The sequence below is a fragment of the Hippoglossus stenolepis genome, chromosome 20, assembly GCF_022539355.2.
Source record: "Hippoglossus stenolepis isolate QCI-W04-F060 chromosome 20, HSTE1.2, whole genome shotgun sequence".
Taxonomy (NCBI): domain Eukaryota; kingdom Metazoa; phylum Chordata; class Actinopteri; order Pleuronectiformes; family Pleuronectidae; genus Hippoglossus; species Hippoglossus stenolepis.
In genome coordinates, this window is record NC_061502.1 from 4,276,547 (window position 1) to 4,291,860 (window position 15,314).

General features: G+C 41.2%; 1 protein-coding gene across 9 annotated transcripts in view; it reads right to left on the reverse strand.

Annotated features, from left to right (window-relative positions):
• Window positions 1-15,314, reverse strand: part of LOC118099642 (kinesin-like protein KIF13B) — a 37,104-nt gene that overhangs the window by 21,679 nt on the left and 111 nt on the right. For 2 of the 9 annotated variants that reach the window (XM_047338090.1, XM_035144342.2), the window contains exons 1-14: window positions 15,120-15,265; window positions 14,905-15,006; window positions 13,228-13,310; window positions 11,961-12,054; window positions 6,468-6,480; window positions 6,190-6,250; window positions 5,574-5,666; window positions 4,282-4,462; window positions 3,700-3,787; window positions 3,407-3,541; window positions 2,228-2,340; window positions 1,113-1,224; window positions 368-580; window positions 157-267 (exon numbers count right to left, since the gene is read on the reverse strand). In XM_047338090.1, coding sequence (XP_047194046.1) covers window positions 157-267; window positions 368-580; window positions 1,113-1,224; window positions 2,228-2,340; window positions 3,407-3,541; window positions 3,700-3,787; window positions 4,282-4,462; window positions 5,574-5,666; window positions 6,190-6,250; window positions 6,468-6,480; window positions 11,961-12,054; window positions 13,228-13,297 — 1,284 coding nt within the window. In that variant the 5' untranslated portion in view covers window positions 13,298-13,310; window positions 14,905-15,006; window positions 15,120-15,265. Of the gene's footprint in view, window positions 1-156; window positions 268-367; window positions 581-1,112; window positions 1,225-2,227; window positions 2,341-3,406; window positions 3,542-3,699; window positions 3,788-4,281; window positions 4,463-5,573; window positions 5,667-6,189; window positions 6,251-6,467; window positions 6,481-11,960; window positions 12,055-13,227; window positions 13,311-14,904; window positions 15,007-15,119; window positions 15,270-15,314 lie in introns of those variants that run through there. The other 7 variants (XM_047338092.1, XM_047338091.1, XM_047338086.1 and 4 more) reach the window with 6 other exon arrangements.

A 15,314-nucleotide genomic window follows, 5' to 3' on the forward strand; every position in this document is an offset into this window, starting at 1 on the left:
TACTTCAATCGGTAATTATTCTATTTTGTGGCTGTTAATCTATTCAGCTTGAGTAACGCATCTGCTGCACTTGTTTGAGTACAAAAAATTTACAAGAAAGAGAGCACAAGAGAGAAAGTGTGTCTGCGCGCGCGCGCGCGTGCGCGTGTGTGTTACCTGTGCGACAGCCTCAGTCTTCCTGAGTTTCTGCTCCCATGTCACTGTCATTTCCTGGATCAGTTTCTCTGATTCCTCCAGTCGTTCCTTCAGCTCTGGAGCCTTCATAGACTGAGAGGGACAGAAAGAGTTTCATACTACGCTGTGTTTTTCACAGTATTCAATAATCACAATACTTGTACAGGCTGAACAAAGGCGAATCCATCTGCACCTCAGCCTCTGTGAGCTGCTCCCTCAGTTTCTCCACTTCCTCGCGCAGCTCTCGGATAATCCTGGCGTTGGGGTCTTCGTTGACCACAGCGTGGTTGATGATGCTCTTTGCCCTGTCCGCGTACCGCAGGGTAGACAGCGTCTCGTCGTAATTGTCCGCTGATGGGCTGATGGTGGCGACCATGGCTGTGCGGCTGTTCCCTCCCAGGCTGTCCTGCATTCAGAATTAACCCATAACCTCAGGGACAATTACGAAAATTACAAAATAAACCTTTGTGACTGTTTTGACTGACACAATAAAGTCCACCGGTTTGGTTTGGAAATACAATTCTCCATATGTAAAAGGCTTATGATTTATGAGCACGGTGAGATCAGGGTTTTATAAACAACATATAAATACTATTATCATGCCATCTGGAGCTGGAAATTAAAGACGAAGGCAAAGAGGCAAAGGAGCCTTTTTCCACTTGAAGTTTAAAAGACAAAATAACAAAGAAGCACACCAGATTAAAAGAAAAACATATTGTAGACTACCCTGTTGTGTATTCAAAAAGGCATGGAGAGCAGGAACTGGTTATTATCTTCTGAAAAATTACATTTTATTTCCCAAAATACTTGAATTATGTTCAGTGTGGGAAATATGGCAAAGGTAAGGAGGAAAACAGAATAGCAAGATGGACACGCACAGAAAACATTCTCCTCTGGTGGAATCCATATTAACAAGGTCTGTCATCTTCTCTGTGTACCTTGAGCAGCCAGGTGAGCACAGAGTCTCTGTAGGGAACAAACTTGCTCCTGTTCTTCCCTGCTCCCTGGTCAGCCAAGGCAGAGATAACCAACCCTAGAGTGCTGAGAGACCTGGAGAAGGGGACGCAGTGAGGGGAGGGGGTTAAGGGGGGAGGCAGAGAAGGGTAATGGGGACAGAAGAATACAGAGGAAGGTCAGAGACTCTAATTCATCAAGGCAATATTGGCCTGAAAGACTGCAGTGCAAACATGTGAAATACTCTTTATGTTGCTACAGTTAAAAGTGCGGTACACAGTCTCCTACCAAGCCATGGAGGCTACATCCATATTACTACGTTTTTTTGTGTGAAAATGCATCAACTCTGCTACGGATATACCTGGCGTCCGCACTATTTAGGATTATTAGAGACGCTGAAACATAGCAGTTTAGAAACGCTGCTGACCCCGTTTTAGTTTGAAAACTCCAGGGCTATGTTTTAGTCTGGATGGGCTGAAACAGAGACGTTTGGAAACGATGACATAGACACTCTTTTCAGTCACGACATAGCCTTCGCTGTTTCATCAGGCTCCTATCACATGCCCCCTTCCAGAAGAAAATAACTAGCATTAGGCTCAGCTACCAATGTGGAACACAACATGGATATTCAATTAACAAGTGTCGCTGACCCTGTTGTCTTAGCTAACAGCTGTTGTGCAGATATATTCTGCATTTTACAATAACACAACTGTTTACATGTGTAGGAGACAAGCTGTTACGAGCAATCTGCAACAATTCCCATGTCCAGAAGGACACACGTGCCTTCCTGTGACCAGTGTACATGAGTGGTCACGTGGTCTGAGTTTTCAGGCGTGTTAAAGATGGGGATTATACTCAGCCTGTGCGAACAGAGATTGTTTTAGTTTGAAAATGCCATTTTTTAAAATAAAAACGTAGCAGTGTGGCCTGAGACCAACAAAGTTCCAGAAAGACCCAAACCAGTGAGTCTTGTAAAACCATTGACTAAATATCAATCAAAATTTAGGAGGAAAACAAACATGATTCCAGCCATTCATACAATTGTGAGGAATACAGCTGAGCATCTTAATCAAATCCAGAAAATGAGTGGTTGTCTTACTTATTGATGTTGCTTCCTTCTTTCAGTCGTTCCCCTGCTGCTCCAGTCTTAGCTGCCCGCTCGCTGCCCGCCAGATCCACCAGACTCAACTTGCTCACTTTCTCGCCAGTCGTCTAGCGAAAACCGAAACATGCAGACAAACAAATGTTCATCGACTCATTCAAATTTACTTCCAAAATCTCTGTCCATCAGATCCACTGTCTTTGAAATTGATGGAGCCATGCTGCAGACATTATGGCAAAATGCTGCTCATCATATTTCAAAGTAAAATTCATAACACTAAATGACTAAGATAATATAAGATGATATCAAGTTGAACCCGTACAGCATAAACATTTAGTAGCTATCCATTATGTAAACTACTAAAACATGATTTGTTTTCAGCATCTCGGATGTGAACATTTGCTGCTTTCCTCTCTTTTATATCAGTGGAAAGTAAATATATGTGTGGTTTGGACTGTCGGTCAGACAAAACAAGCACTTTGAAGACATCAACTCGGGCTCTGGGAAACTGTGATGGAAATGTTAGCACAGTTTTAAATCAAATTAATGTTTGACTGTGAATATTTTATGTAAAACCTAAATCTGTACTCGTCTGAATGATTCGCAACATTACTGTAAATAACACCAGTAACTGTGATTCATGCCATTCTGTTAATGGATTCGTTTGTAGCTCTGTTGTGATGGTGACAGTTTGGGGTCTTTTAGATCAGCCATTTTTCGTCCAGCTATACTTCTTCTCACAATATGTACACTGTATCTTTTGCCATTAACAGTTTATTCAACCATTGGTTCTTTGTCAGCATTGGAGTTTGTTTCTCCTTTTTAACTTTCTACAATTCTTTGTTCCTATTATATTAAATTATTATAGATAAAGAATCATACAAGCCTTGGTTACCTCATATTCTAGTATTCATTGTCTATGTCTTGTCTATGCTTTCTTTTTATATTGAGTGTGAAAAAAGACAGTTTTCGTGGGAGAATCTTCTCCAGATCCATGACATCTGAGCTGTAGGTGTGGTGTACCCTCCAAAAATATAAATAAAATGTGTCTTTCATGCATTTATTTGAGTGTTTGTCTTTAGTGATTAATCATTATTTTTTTAACCAGTAAAAGGAATATTATTGTAAGGACTGTTATGATCATGTGGTGTCAGTGTGTGTGTGTGTGTGTCTTACTCCAGAGTGCATGTCCATGAGTGTGTGTGTGAGGATGATGTTGAACACGCCGTGTGATCTGCTGCTCTCTTCGTTCATGTTTGTGGCCGCCACTGTGCGAGATTTATTTCCCTCTGACATGAGAGACTCAACGTCCTGTCAGAGATGGAGACAACACAAACAAACACGTCTAGTCCGTATCCACCATTATGAAATAACATTTTTCTCCGTTAGTAACCAAATGTATTGAAAGCAAAAGAAAACAGAAATTAGATATAGTTCATTTAGTGTTTTCCCAGAAAATCCTGCAGTACCTTGTAGCAGGCCACAGCCAACCGGGACAGGCCGTCAACGTAAGGCCCTAAAACTTTGTGCTCTCTTACTCTCAGCGCTTGTCGACTTCTACGGAAAGAGGAAGACAGAAGACACGTATGTAACAAAAATGATAAATTAAAATGTGTTTGTCACTCCCTGCATAAGAAAATCAAATAATACAGTATTTGTTTAACAGCAGCCCTTTTACAACAGACCAAAATATAATATCTTAGAAGAAAGAAGTTAAAAACACTACAACCAGGAGAAAGATGTACTGTTATCTAATCATCCACATATATGAACCAAGAACTTTGCTCCAAACTGAAATATATACAGTGAATAGAGTGAGTATTTTAACTAAAAAACTGTTTGCACTAATTCATGGTGGTCTAACGTCTCTGTTTGAGAAGTTGTTTTTGTATTAGACAAGTTGAAAAATAAATGAGGAGGACCAGGAGGACCTGCTGATCTCAAAACAGAGCCACAGCAGGGTTCACAGATTATACATGTATATGCAGGGTCAGGCAAATGAAATATTTTAGCGACTCCCCGTTTTAAATTCAGCTGTACACGTTTCTCACCCTTTGGGGTCGAGCAGGTCCCTGACCTTCTCATTGTAAATCTCCATGTATGAGACCTCCACAGTGAAGCTTTCTCCCTCTCGGGCCTCCTGCACAGTCCTGCTGAACAGGGAGCTGCAGAGCCGAGGGATCAGACCAGGCTGCTCCGCCGAGCCCATCATGGTGTACGACTTCCCAGAGCCTGGAGATACACAAAACACAGTTACTGCATATAACTCCAAATATCTACAATGAATGAAGCTTTGTAAGCAAATCAACATGGGTTGTCTGTGGGAACCTGACAGATTTCAGGGATTTGGTGCATATAAGCAAGTGCAAGATAAAACAGGCCAACTTGTAAATAAATATATTTTGGGAAGTACTGTTAATGATTCTAGCAGAGAAAAATCTGTATGACTATAAATAAACACTTCTTCAGCTATCATGAAAATGTGATGAGAATAAATGAACAGTGTCTGAGAGGCAAAGATTCAGATGTGGTGCAAAGTGAGACACCCTTGAATAAAAAGCTAATTAAATGGCTTGTTGAGCCAAAAAAAATGTGTCTGAAAATGTGAAGAGAGGACTCTGACTCTTCCAGGTGAACAGCAGTGTGGATGATTACAGTGCATCATTCAAACATCAAAACAATGATGTGTCTCATACCTCTTTTGGTGCTATTTATGAAACTATACCACAATACTTATTACCCTTTTTGTTTGTTTGTTAGCAGGATTCAGCAAAAATATTTTTTTTGTCCATTTCTCGAGAAAGTATTTCAGAGATCTTGAATCTGATGTGAATCCTGCGGAGGATTTGTTCTGTTGTGAACATATCTGAGCAGAGAACCTCCCTCTGCGTTGTGCATGTGTGAAAGGCAAACTGCGGAGAAGGTCTGGACACAATTCTCCAGAGATCCTCAGCAGGACAGGTCTAAAAATGGCTATATAGAGACAAACATTTGCTAAGGATGATTTAAAGTCTCCAATCAACTTAACCCCAATCCACATTTCTTTGGACTGTGGGAGGAAGTCGGAGTCCCTGGAGAAAACCCACGCAGACACGGGGAGAACGTGCAAACTCAACACAGGAACACCTCGGTCAGGCTGGGATTCCAACCAGGAACCTTCTTGCCGATAGGCAACAGTGCCAACCACCAAATTACCACTGTAATTTGAAAAATTACTTAAGGCACTAAAGCTCACTGGGTGCGAAAACACCTTTACTGAAGATTAATTATTCTGTAGGTGTAACAGAAACAGTGTCACTATCATAGGTCTTGTACCATAGTTCTTAGATGTTTGCACATTTACCTGTCTGTCCATAGGCAAAGATGCAGGCATTGTAGCCCATGAAGGCATTGTCCAGCAGGCTCTCTCCAAGGCACTGGAACACTACATCCTGACCTGCACATAGAGCAGAAAACTATCACTTTAATACCTCAAAACAAAGGAAAGGCAGAAATCTATATTTATATTTTTTGTAAAAAAGCAGAAAAACCGCAGTAAAGATAATAAGAAAGAAAAAAAAGCACTTTTCTGGACAGATAAGTGTGGGACTTACTGGTCTCTCATTTTCAACAGAAGACTCTAATCTCAGAATAGACATGGTGGGAATTTTATTCACATTAAATCCATCTGACTTTGGCTGCTGAAATATTACTGTTCAGAAACCCCCTGACAATTGTTTTGTTCGAGACCATTACAGTCTACAGGCCCACAGAACTAATCAAAAGTTAAATGGTTTGTGACTCTCCATCCAGTCCCTTTCTTACACTCCATAAATAGTTCTGAATATCAGGAAACACTCTGTCAGGAGATAAGCTGGAGGAATGAGTCATCGAGCAAGTGAAGTTACACATGAGCTAAAAACAGAGCAACAAATCAAGCAGAGTATGAAACCCAGTGTCACTGTGGAAATGTAACAGACCTTCAAACTTGTCCTTTTGAGATTCATCCATGGACCAGAAGCAGTAATCATAGGCAAAGGCCTGAGGACACACACACACACACACACACACACACACACACACACACACACACACACACACACACACACACACACACACACACACACACACACACACACACACACACACACACACACACACACACACACACACACACACACACACACACACACATTATTAGTCAGAGAGGGCATCAAATCAGCACAATATTTAATGTTGTTCAAAATGTAACACTTACCTTTGGCTGATTCCTGGGGACAGAAGAGAGAAAAAATAAAAATATCACAGTAAATAACTGGTGCTGAAATAAAAATGAACTTGTAAACAAAGTAAGCGGTTTATAATTTGACTGTGACTCTATCGGAGCCATGTGGACTCACACACCAGAGGAAACATAGCGAGCTTGGAACATGCCAAGATAATAACAACATGAAAATATTTATCACATGGCAACAGAGGCAACACTAACAATACCGTCACTGTGGTCCAGCTGAGAAACAAGAGTCTGAACAAAGCAAAGGGAGTTTTGCCGAATGTGATAAATTATCATAGAGTCGTGATTCAGCAGACCTCTCACTTCACTTGTATTCAGAATCACACATTCACAGCTGGAGAGTATTCTATTTCTTTATTTTCACACTGACATTTTCTCAGCCAGTCTGGGGAGCCTTGAATCACTGACCTTTTAGTCACAAGACTCCATCTCTAACCAGTCGCTCAGTCGTTTTTCAGGTTATTTCAATGATCAGTTTAGGGAAATTCTAAAATGTCTATTGTTATTCCGAGACTTCAAGGTGATGTCTTGGTTCAAATGTTCTGGCAAATCAACAAACCACCCAAATAAATGTATTTTTCAAAACCAAAAAAAGTGTTTTTTTCTTATGAAATACGTTATTTTATTCATTTTAGTTTTCTACCTTAGGGCATTCTCTTATAATTAAATAAATGAAGCAAAATGAGAGAAGAAAAACTGGTTGAACCGTTGTTCACTCTGCATATTTTATGGCTGTGAAGAGATATTCCCCTCTGAGGGATCACTGTTAAAATGGAAAAAAAAAACTGTGTGTGTTTGTGTACACTTGTACTTATTATATCATATAATGTATTTGTGAGGACCATTTTGAGAATAGACCTTAGAGAGTGAGGACAGTTTTGGAAAGTGAGGACATTTTGCCTGGTCCTCACTTTTTCAAAGGCTTGTTTGAGGGTTAAGGGGGTTAGAATTAGATTTAGGTTAGTGTTAGGCATTTAGGCATGCTGGTTAAGATAAGGGTAAGGGGCTGGAGAATGCATTATGTCAAGGTCACTAAGATAGAAGTACCAGAATGTGTGTGTGTGTGTGTGTGTTTGTTTTAGGGGGTTCCATTGTCTTAAATTCGTCCATGCTTATCTGAATTTGCTCCAGCCTGCTCACGTGCTGCCTGTCACTCTGCTTGAGGAGTGACTCATTAAAATGAGTGATGTGTCAATGCTGTGACTCGACGTTGTCAAGCAGATACTTGTTCAGATATTTGTTAAGAACAGTTCAACAGACGATGCCGCAGAGCAGGAACAGCAGCACTAGCAAAAAAAAAGTGACGCAATTACAGGTCAAAGTCGGCGGAGTAAGAAGGGAGAGTTTCAAGGATAAGGAATCAAAGGAGTTGTGAGTGTAGTGAAGCCTGAGAATCTGCCGATTGACTAATCCTCTTGGTTCACTGTGAATCAAGCTCAGTGTCTCCCAGTGTCACAGGTCAGGCCTAAATCTCTGCATTCATACCAGAACATTTTAAAAACAAAGTTGTCACTATGTTTTAGGTTCATCCCAGAGCAGACAACAATAGTATCCCACGCATCAGTCAGCTCACAGATCACCACATTCCAGCAAGCAAACGTCAAACTTAATTGTCAAACATGTTCTAGGCTCCAGTGCAGCTCCATGGTGATGTCCATCACATGTCGAATTCGTATTAGACAGAGTTAGGAGTCTGTTTAAGTTCAAGTGTAAGGTGAGAGGGCGCCTCAGTTTTCGGTGCGATCGTGATGTTGAACATAACGCACCGGGGGAACAGCAGGTAGCTGGTGGTACCCAAATACAAAGCACGGCACCATGTGGCTAAAAGACTAAGATAACTATAAGTAGCTAAGTTAGCCTGTGAACACAGTCAGGTATTTATCAGCTCACAACTCAGATATAAGGAGAGTGAACATTGTACTTACTCATATTCTGTACATTTGTCACGTGGTCAGAAACATGACTGTTTTGCTTACAGTTTGCCATATAAAAAGAGCTGCTGTGTCACAATCAGTTACATCAGCAACTAAATCAATAACAAGAACTCCTTGTTTTATAGTTGTACTCGAGTCAGGGGGATGGTCAGTGTACGACACTGTCCTAGAACAAGGACATTTAACCATGATGTAGGACAAAAGGCTGCTCCAAAGAAATGAGCTGAAAACCACAGAGAATAAAGACAGATAAAAAGAAAACTGATTACAAATTTCTTTGGTTGATATGTTTTGCAACATGCTGAGAATTTAGGTTGTAAACTCCACTCAATGACTGCACATTAATAAGCTATTCCAACATAACATGTTTCCACACAATTATTTAAAAGGAAGAAATAATAACAACAAAAAATCACTTTGGGCTAGGCAACAAAAAGTGTGTTTTCAAGAGAGTGAAACTGTGGTACCATAGTTGTGTTTCTTGGGGTGAAATAAATCATCTTTTAACATTAGTACCCAGTCTCCAGGGAAGCCCCATTTGTACCATGGTACCATGGTACCACACATAACTCAAAACGCACACAACACAGATTCTTTGCTTAGGCAGAAAGATCGGTTTGGGGTTAAAAAAGGCTGCAAACATAGTCATGGCCACACACATGAGGGGGCTGTTTGGAAACAAGGCCTCCCTATGTGAGCCTTGGCTGGTGCATGAAAGAGCAACATTAAGTCCTGTCCTCTCCATGACTGGCAGGGACATTCCTGAGATAACTGGCAGAGCCTCGCAGCTCCAAGGAGTCACTAAAAGAGAGGGAGGAGGATGGTGGGTCAGGCAGTCTCTGACCAACAGGCCGACAAAACTACACAATCACAGATCTGAGTCGTTGGATAACACACATCCCCTCTGGGTGGATATTGCAAATACTGTACATACCAGTTCTCCAAGTAAGGATATGAAAAACATTTGCAATGCTACAGACAGATCAAAAAAAGTGGGGTTCTTATCAGAGCCAAGCCCAGATCGGAAAGTCACGCAATTTTAGTTTCATTATCCTGATAAGCATCCCTGCAACAATTCGAGGCATGTTTGCAGCATGAGTGGGAAACTGGGATTAATGAAAATGTGCTTTTAACTTGTGTTACAGGTTTGCCAACTATTTGGGAGCCCTCAATTTATGAAAGCGGCAACAAGGCTTCATTAATCTCCACCACAGGGTCTGACAGCCCCCGCTGCATGCGCCTGTTTGCAGGTACCAAGGGTGTAGTAATATATTAACACCCCCTGAGGCTGAGCATAGCCGTTCAGTTAAACCTGTCAGGCAGTGAGCTGACTTAAGCAAAAAGTGTGTAGCACTGCATGTGACTCCCCCAGCAAACAAAGCTTTTCTGAGCACAGATGCTCATAATAGAATAGAGTCTACTGGGAAACGAATCAACCAAGTAGAAACCAACACCATCCAGTTCAAATGCTTTGTTAAATAGTTGCTTAATGGTTCATTCTTACACTTCTGCTACCATACGAACCTGGTAATCACTTGAATAACAGTAACTTTATCGATTAACACAAAGTAAAACGTGCTGCACAACAAGAGAGCAAATGGTTAAAATACAGGAGGACGTACATAAATAATAATAGTAGTAAAATAATAGAAATAAAAGACCACAATAGCCTGGCACAATTCAGGAATGTGCCTTCCAAATGTTTTAGCTGAGGTTTAAAAGAAGACACTGTCTCAGACAGCCTCATACAGAGCCTTGGGGCCCTGATGGCGAACACTCTGCCTGCCCCCCCCCCAGTTTTAAGTTTAGAATCAGGAAGTGAGGGAAGGAATTAAGAGCTCAGAAATATAGGCTTGGGCCAGAATCAATGATTTTAAAATCAATAAAAACAAACTGGTAGTCGCCGTAAAAACGATAAAACAGGTGTGATGTGTTAATATCTCTTAGTTCTATAGTTAGAAGCCTGTAGCTGCTGAATTTTGACTGCAATAGGTTCAGGGTTTACTGATTAAGACCAGAGATAAAGCTGTTTGCAGTCATTAAGGTGTGAGGTGATAAAATCATGTAAGATCATTTCTGCATATCTACATTTTTGTACTTTATCTCAATTTGGCAATATTAGTGAGATGGTAAAAAAACTGTGCTGTTCTAAACTCATGGAAGTGCTTGTCTGTTTTGCACCAAGCCTGTAAAACCTGTTCATTTTTAAGCCCCAACGAAGAAACATACCGCTGAAGCATGTCAGGGCAGAAAATACACTTAAAGATACATTCACACATTCGGAAAAAAAAAAAGACGCAGAGGATAACTATGAAATACGAGCCCATGTCTGTCTACAAAGACACTGATTCATACCATCAAGTGAGTGGAGGGTTGCCAAAAGACATTTTTACCGAACAACGTAACCTGAGAAAGCCTCCATGGAGCATGTACCTGCAGTGCTGACTCACTGCTACGGGAGGAGAGGAGGAAGTCTGGACTGCTTTGTCAACAGCAAGCATACAAGGAGGGATGCAACACAATCAATGCACATTTTGTAGCCACAACATCTATTATTTGGTTGCTTTTTTGATACACTGCTCTGATGTGAGGTCTGATATCGTACCATCAAACCAAAGACAAAGTAATTCCATTCTGAATCCTGAATGTGACTCCTGACACTGTCCTCCTCTCTTTTGTTCGTATTGCTTTTAATCAGGGCTTGACGGAGCAGGACTGAGCTGGAACAGTCACACCCTTTGTAAAGAGAGGAATGATGTAGGGAAGGAGTAATAGAAGGAGGTTGGGCGGGGTGAGCCTTTAGATCAGAGCTTCTTCCAAAACAACAGTGCGCTAACTAGTGCGAGTCTGTGCAAACTCCTGTGCAGTGTCCTGGGCAATCCTGAGGGAAATAAATCAATGGAACTCGTGAACTTTATATGCCGTATAATGTGGGCACACTTGAAAAAGGCCAAACTGAGCTTGGATCCAAGTAGTGACACCCTGCTGTTGCCATCCTAACGCAAAGGGAATGCTGGATTTGTCCAGTAACATTATCCATTCCAAATTGTGGAGAAAACGTAGAAAAATCATTCTTATAAAATGTTTTTTGTGTTCAGATTCTGTTAAGGCAGGAAGACTGTGAAGGATTATAATTTGTTCTTGCAGATTATTATACCTAATTTTAATCAGGCGATTGTTTCTAAGTAATTGTTTTGCAAGTCACAAGTCTCAAGCCTCGGTTACGAAATCCAAGGGAACAACCATCAAGTCTTGATTCAAGTTCTAAATGAAGACCAGTAAATCTTGAGTCAAGACCAACAAGTCCTAAAACAAGTCCCAAATCAAATCCCAAATCAAATCCCGAGTCCAGCACCAAGTTGAGACCAACAAGTCCCCCATTAAAATCCTAAGTCACAAGTCAAGACAAAAAGACCCATGTCAAGTCACAAATGAAGACTAACAAGTTTCACTGCCCATAGATGCACTGTATGAATGTGTGTGTGAAAAATTATGAGGTAGCATCTGAAAACCTGCGTCTTACCGAGGGTCTCCTTTGTTCATGTTGGTGAGGGCTGGATGCAGAACTGTCTGGTTCCCCTCCATCTCCACCACACATTTTGTTTTTAGGTCTTTTTCTGGATTTAAACAGAAGACCAGAAGAAAAAGAATGCATTTTTTATGATAAAATTAAAACATAAACAACCTCAAACAATCATTGATATAATGTTTACAGGTGAGCTGTGTACAACATAGTCATTTTTGGACCTTAAATATAGATGTGAAATGTGCAGTAAAAACACATTCTCTAATCTTAATAATGCACATAGTCAAATAGTTTAAACAGCATTGGTCGTATATATCCTCAGTCGTCTCTGACACAACTCTCACTGCAGAATAACAGGTGGCATGTGTGTATGTGCGTGTATCAGTTGTACTCGTGATCGAAATGCAAACAGGCCAACGAGGAGAGGCAAGAAATACTTTTATTGATGATGATTCTTCCAGGACTCATCTGTGCAAACATTACGACCAGTTTACTACTCAGAGAATAAGGGAAAGCATTGTCACGCCTCTTCCTCATTCCTGTACTGGAAGGTGGAAGGTGGAAGGTGGAAGGTTTTAAAAGGTGAGGAGAGCACTGGAGCTTCCAATCAGAGCTGGAGACAAGGCATATGTGTCATGCATTCTTGTGAGGTTATGGTTAATCTTGGAAAGGTATATTTATTTTTCTGTAAAAAAAAAAAAAGACATTGTAAATCTAATTGCAAATGTTAAATGAGAGTAAAGGGTAGTGAATCATGTTACTGTTGTTCAGGAACACAAACGTCTGTAAGCTGAAGCCTTGGTCCTGCTCAGCTGTTGTCAGAGTTATGTAGGCCAGTGACCGTGCATTTAACATGTCCCTCAGTAGGCATTACAGTCCACTTTCTGTTAGGATGTGATGTCAGTGTCTCCTCTAAATTTTCCACTTTCACTCCCATGGCACTCCTGCCAAAACTTTCCCAAAAGAAAGGGCAAAATAGACCTTTTCAGAGCCTGACAGAGAAAAAGGAGGAACTCTGTAAAACAGAGGAATGGAGCCACATGTTTGTCCAAGACTAACTAAACTAACTAAATTAGCCATGGCCTCGCAAACTCAGAGAGAGAGCAAACACCAAAACAGATATGGTGCACTGCAGAGCTGATAAAGTTCCTTCAGAGAGGTGGACATGGTGGTTGACTCATGGAAAAACACTTGCTTGTGTTGCTGTATGTACTCATAACAGAAAAAGTGTCACACATGGTTTCTCGGACATTATTACACTCACCTCTCCTGTTCATGGGTCGCACACGAACAGCGACCTTTACATTGGAGTCACTGAGGCTGTTGTCATCCATGATGCCACTGGACCTGTGGTATTTGAATGAATGGACACAAGTGAAACCAGTTACAGTATGTACTGTATGTACGTATAACAAACTCTTAAAGTACGGTTAGATGCAGTTTTTTTTTTTACAGTAATGGACAGTTTCTAAGTTCATTTACTGAGGTAATCCTGAACTACGTCTCCAACAGTCCTCTGCTCATATTCAGCTCAAAGCTTTTGTGTAACGTTACACATGCCAGAGTTGGAAATTCGCTGCAGCAGAGCAACTCTTCTTCTTTTTCCATCTCTGCATATTTTACACAAGGACACCACCAGTTGTCCCTGGTACGAGGCAGCTCTGCACCAGTATCCTCACGACCTGGTGCCGCTTCACTCTCGCCACCCTCGTCCTCGTACATATGCCAGAGGTCCTCCGTAGAGTATTCAAGCTCATTTAGTACACTTTTAATACAGTTTCCTTCCATATATATTGGATTATTGTCTCCTAGTTGTTGTTCTAACCGGTTGATTTCAACCAGGATGTTTTGATTCCGCAAAAAAATGTGGAAGTGCATGTTGTAGTTCTAGCACACGGCCAGGAAGGTGGCAAGGTCCGCCAGTGACGTAAAAATCATCATGTGATATTTAACAACAAAAGATTGAGTATATCTCAGTCCAGGCATCACGGTGGGAAATTAAACATTCATCATATTCATAAACAATCGATATTGCAACAACACAAAGCGGATTTAAATTGATGAAGTTCCCATTTAAAGGTACTTGTACTATACATTAGTAATGGCATCGATGAAACTTTCTAGTTCTCGAAATCTCAGAAGGAAATCCTTTACTTTTCACTCCACCGCATTTGTCCAACAGCTTTGGTAACTTTTCAGATGACAGTGCAAACCACCAGATGTGTTCATGTTCAATGTTTGCGATAAACCGAAGAATGAAGTGTTCCTTTATGTGTTGAGAAAATTCTAAATCAACCCACTAAAAAGCCTCTTGCATTTGCTGGAAAGTGCATCATCACAATTATGTAATCAGGCTGCTTTTCTGAGCTCATGAACAAAGCTTTTTACAGAAACATGGCTCTCACAGAAATTTGATGATCTTACGATGAGGATCGTATGTAGAACATGATGCATTGCAGTAGATTAAACGAACTAACAGTATGTAAAGTAGCGAGTCAAACTTTAAACATCTGAATGAATGCAGCAGGGATATTAATACAAAAGCATCAGGCAGAATGGCAAAACATTTTACTGCAACGTGACACCTTTTACTGTCCATACTTTTAAGTACAGTTTGCTGACACATACTTTTACCTAAGTAAGGTTTGGAATGCAAGACTTCTATTTGTAAAGTGTGGAGTTATTATTCCTTTATTCGAGTAAAGGATCGGATTACTCCTTTCACTAATTTCCCTGAATTACACCTGAACGCATCCTGCAGTTATTTAGCTCCTGAAACTTCTTTGCGTGAGATACGACGTCCCTATAAATAAACCCCCCCGAGCGAGCGACCGCTGCTTGATTCAATGACATTTCTATTCAAAACCCAACTTTAAAAGCAGCTCGTGGAACACACACACGCAGACATTAAGTGTAAATACAGTAAGAGCAGCGGACTGACCGTGTTGAGCAGTGCGCAGTAGCTTCTGTCCCGCAGGCTCCTTCGAGTGCGCACACAGCAGCAGCTAGCACGGGACGCTACAGAGCCCAGCGCGGAGAAGACCTTCAAACACGTTCAAAATGACCGTTCATAAATGAAACACACCGCGGGACAGTGAACTACAGAGACCATGGCGTCTGTCTGAAATTAAACTTGAAATGAAAGTGCACTCTTACGGCAGTGCTCGGCTCCACCTGTTGCATTTCCTGAAACTTCCCGCAGGGACCGGTCAACCCATGTCGACTCGCAGCTAAAGGGATTTGAGATTTAACTGAGCTTCAGGTTCACACGCACGCACCTGCGAACACGCACGCACGCACACACATAAACACAAACACACCCTCACACGCGCGCGCACACACACACACACA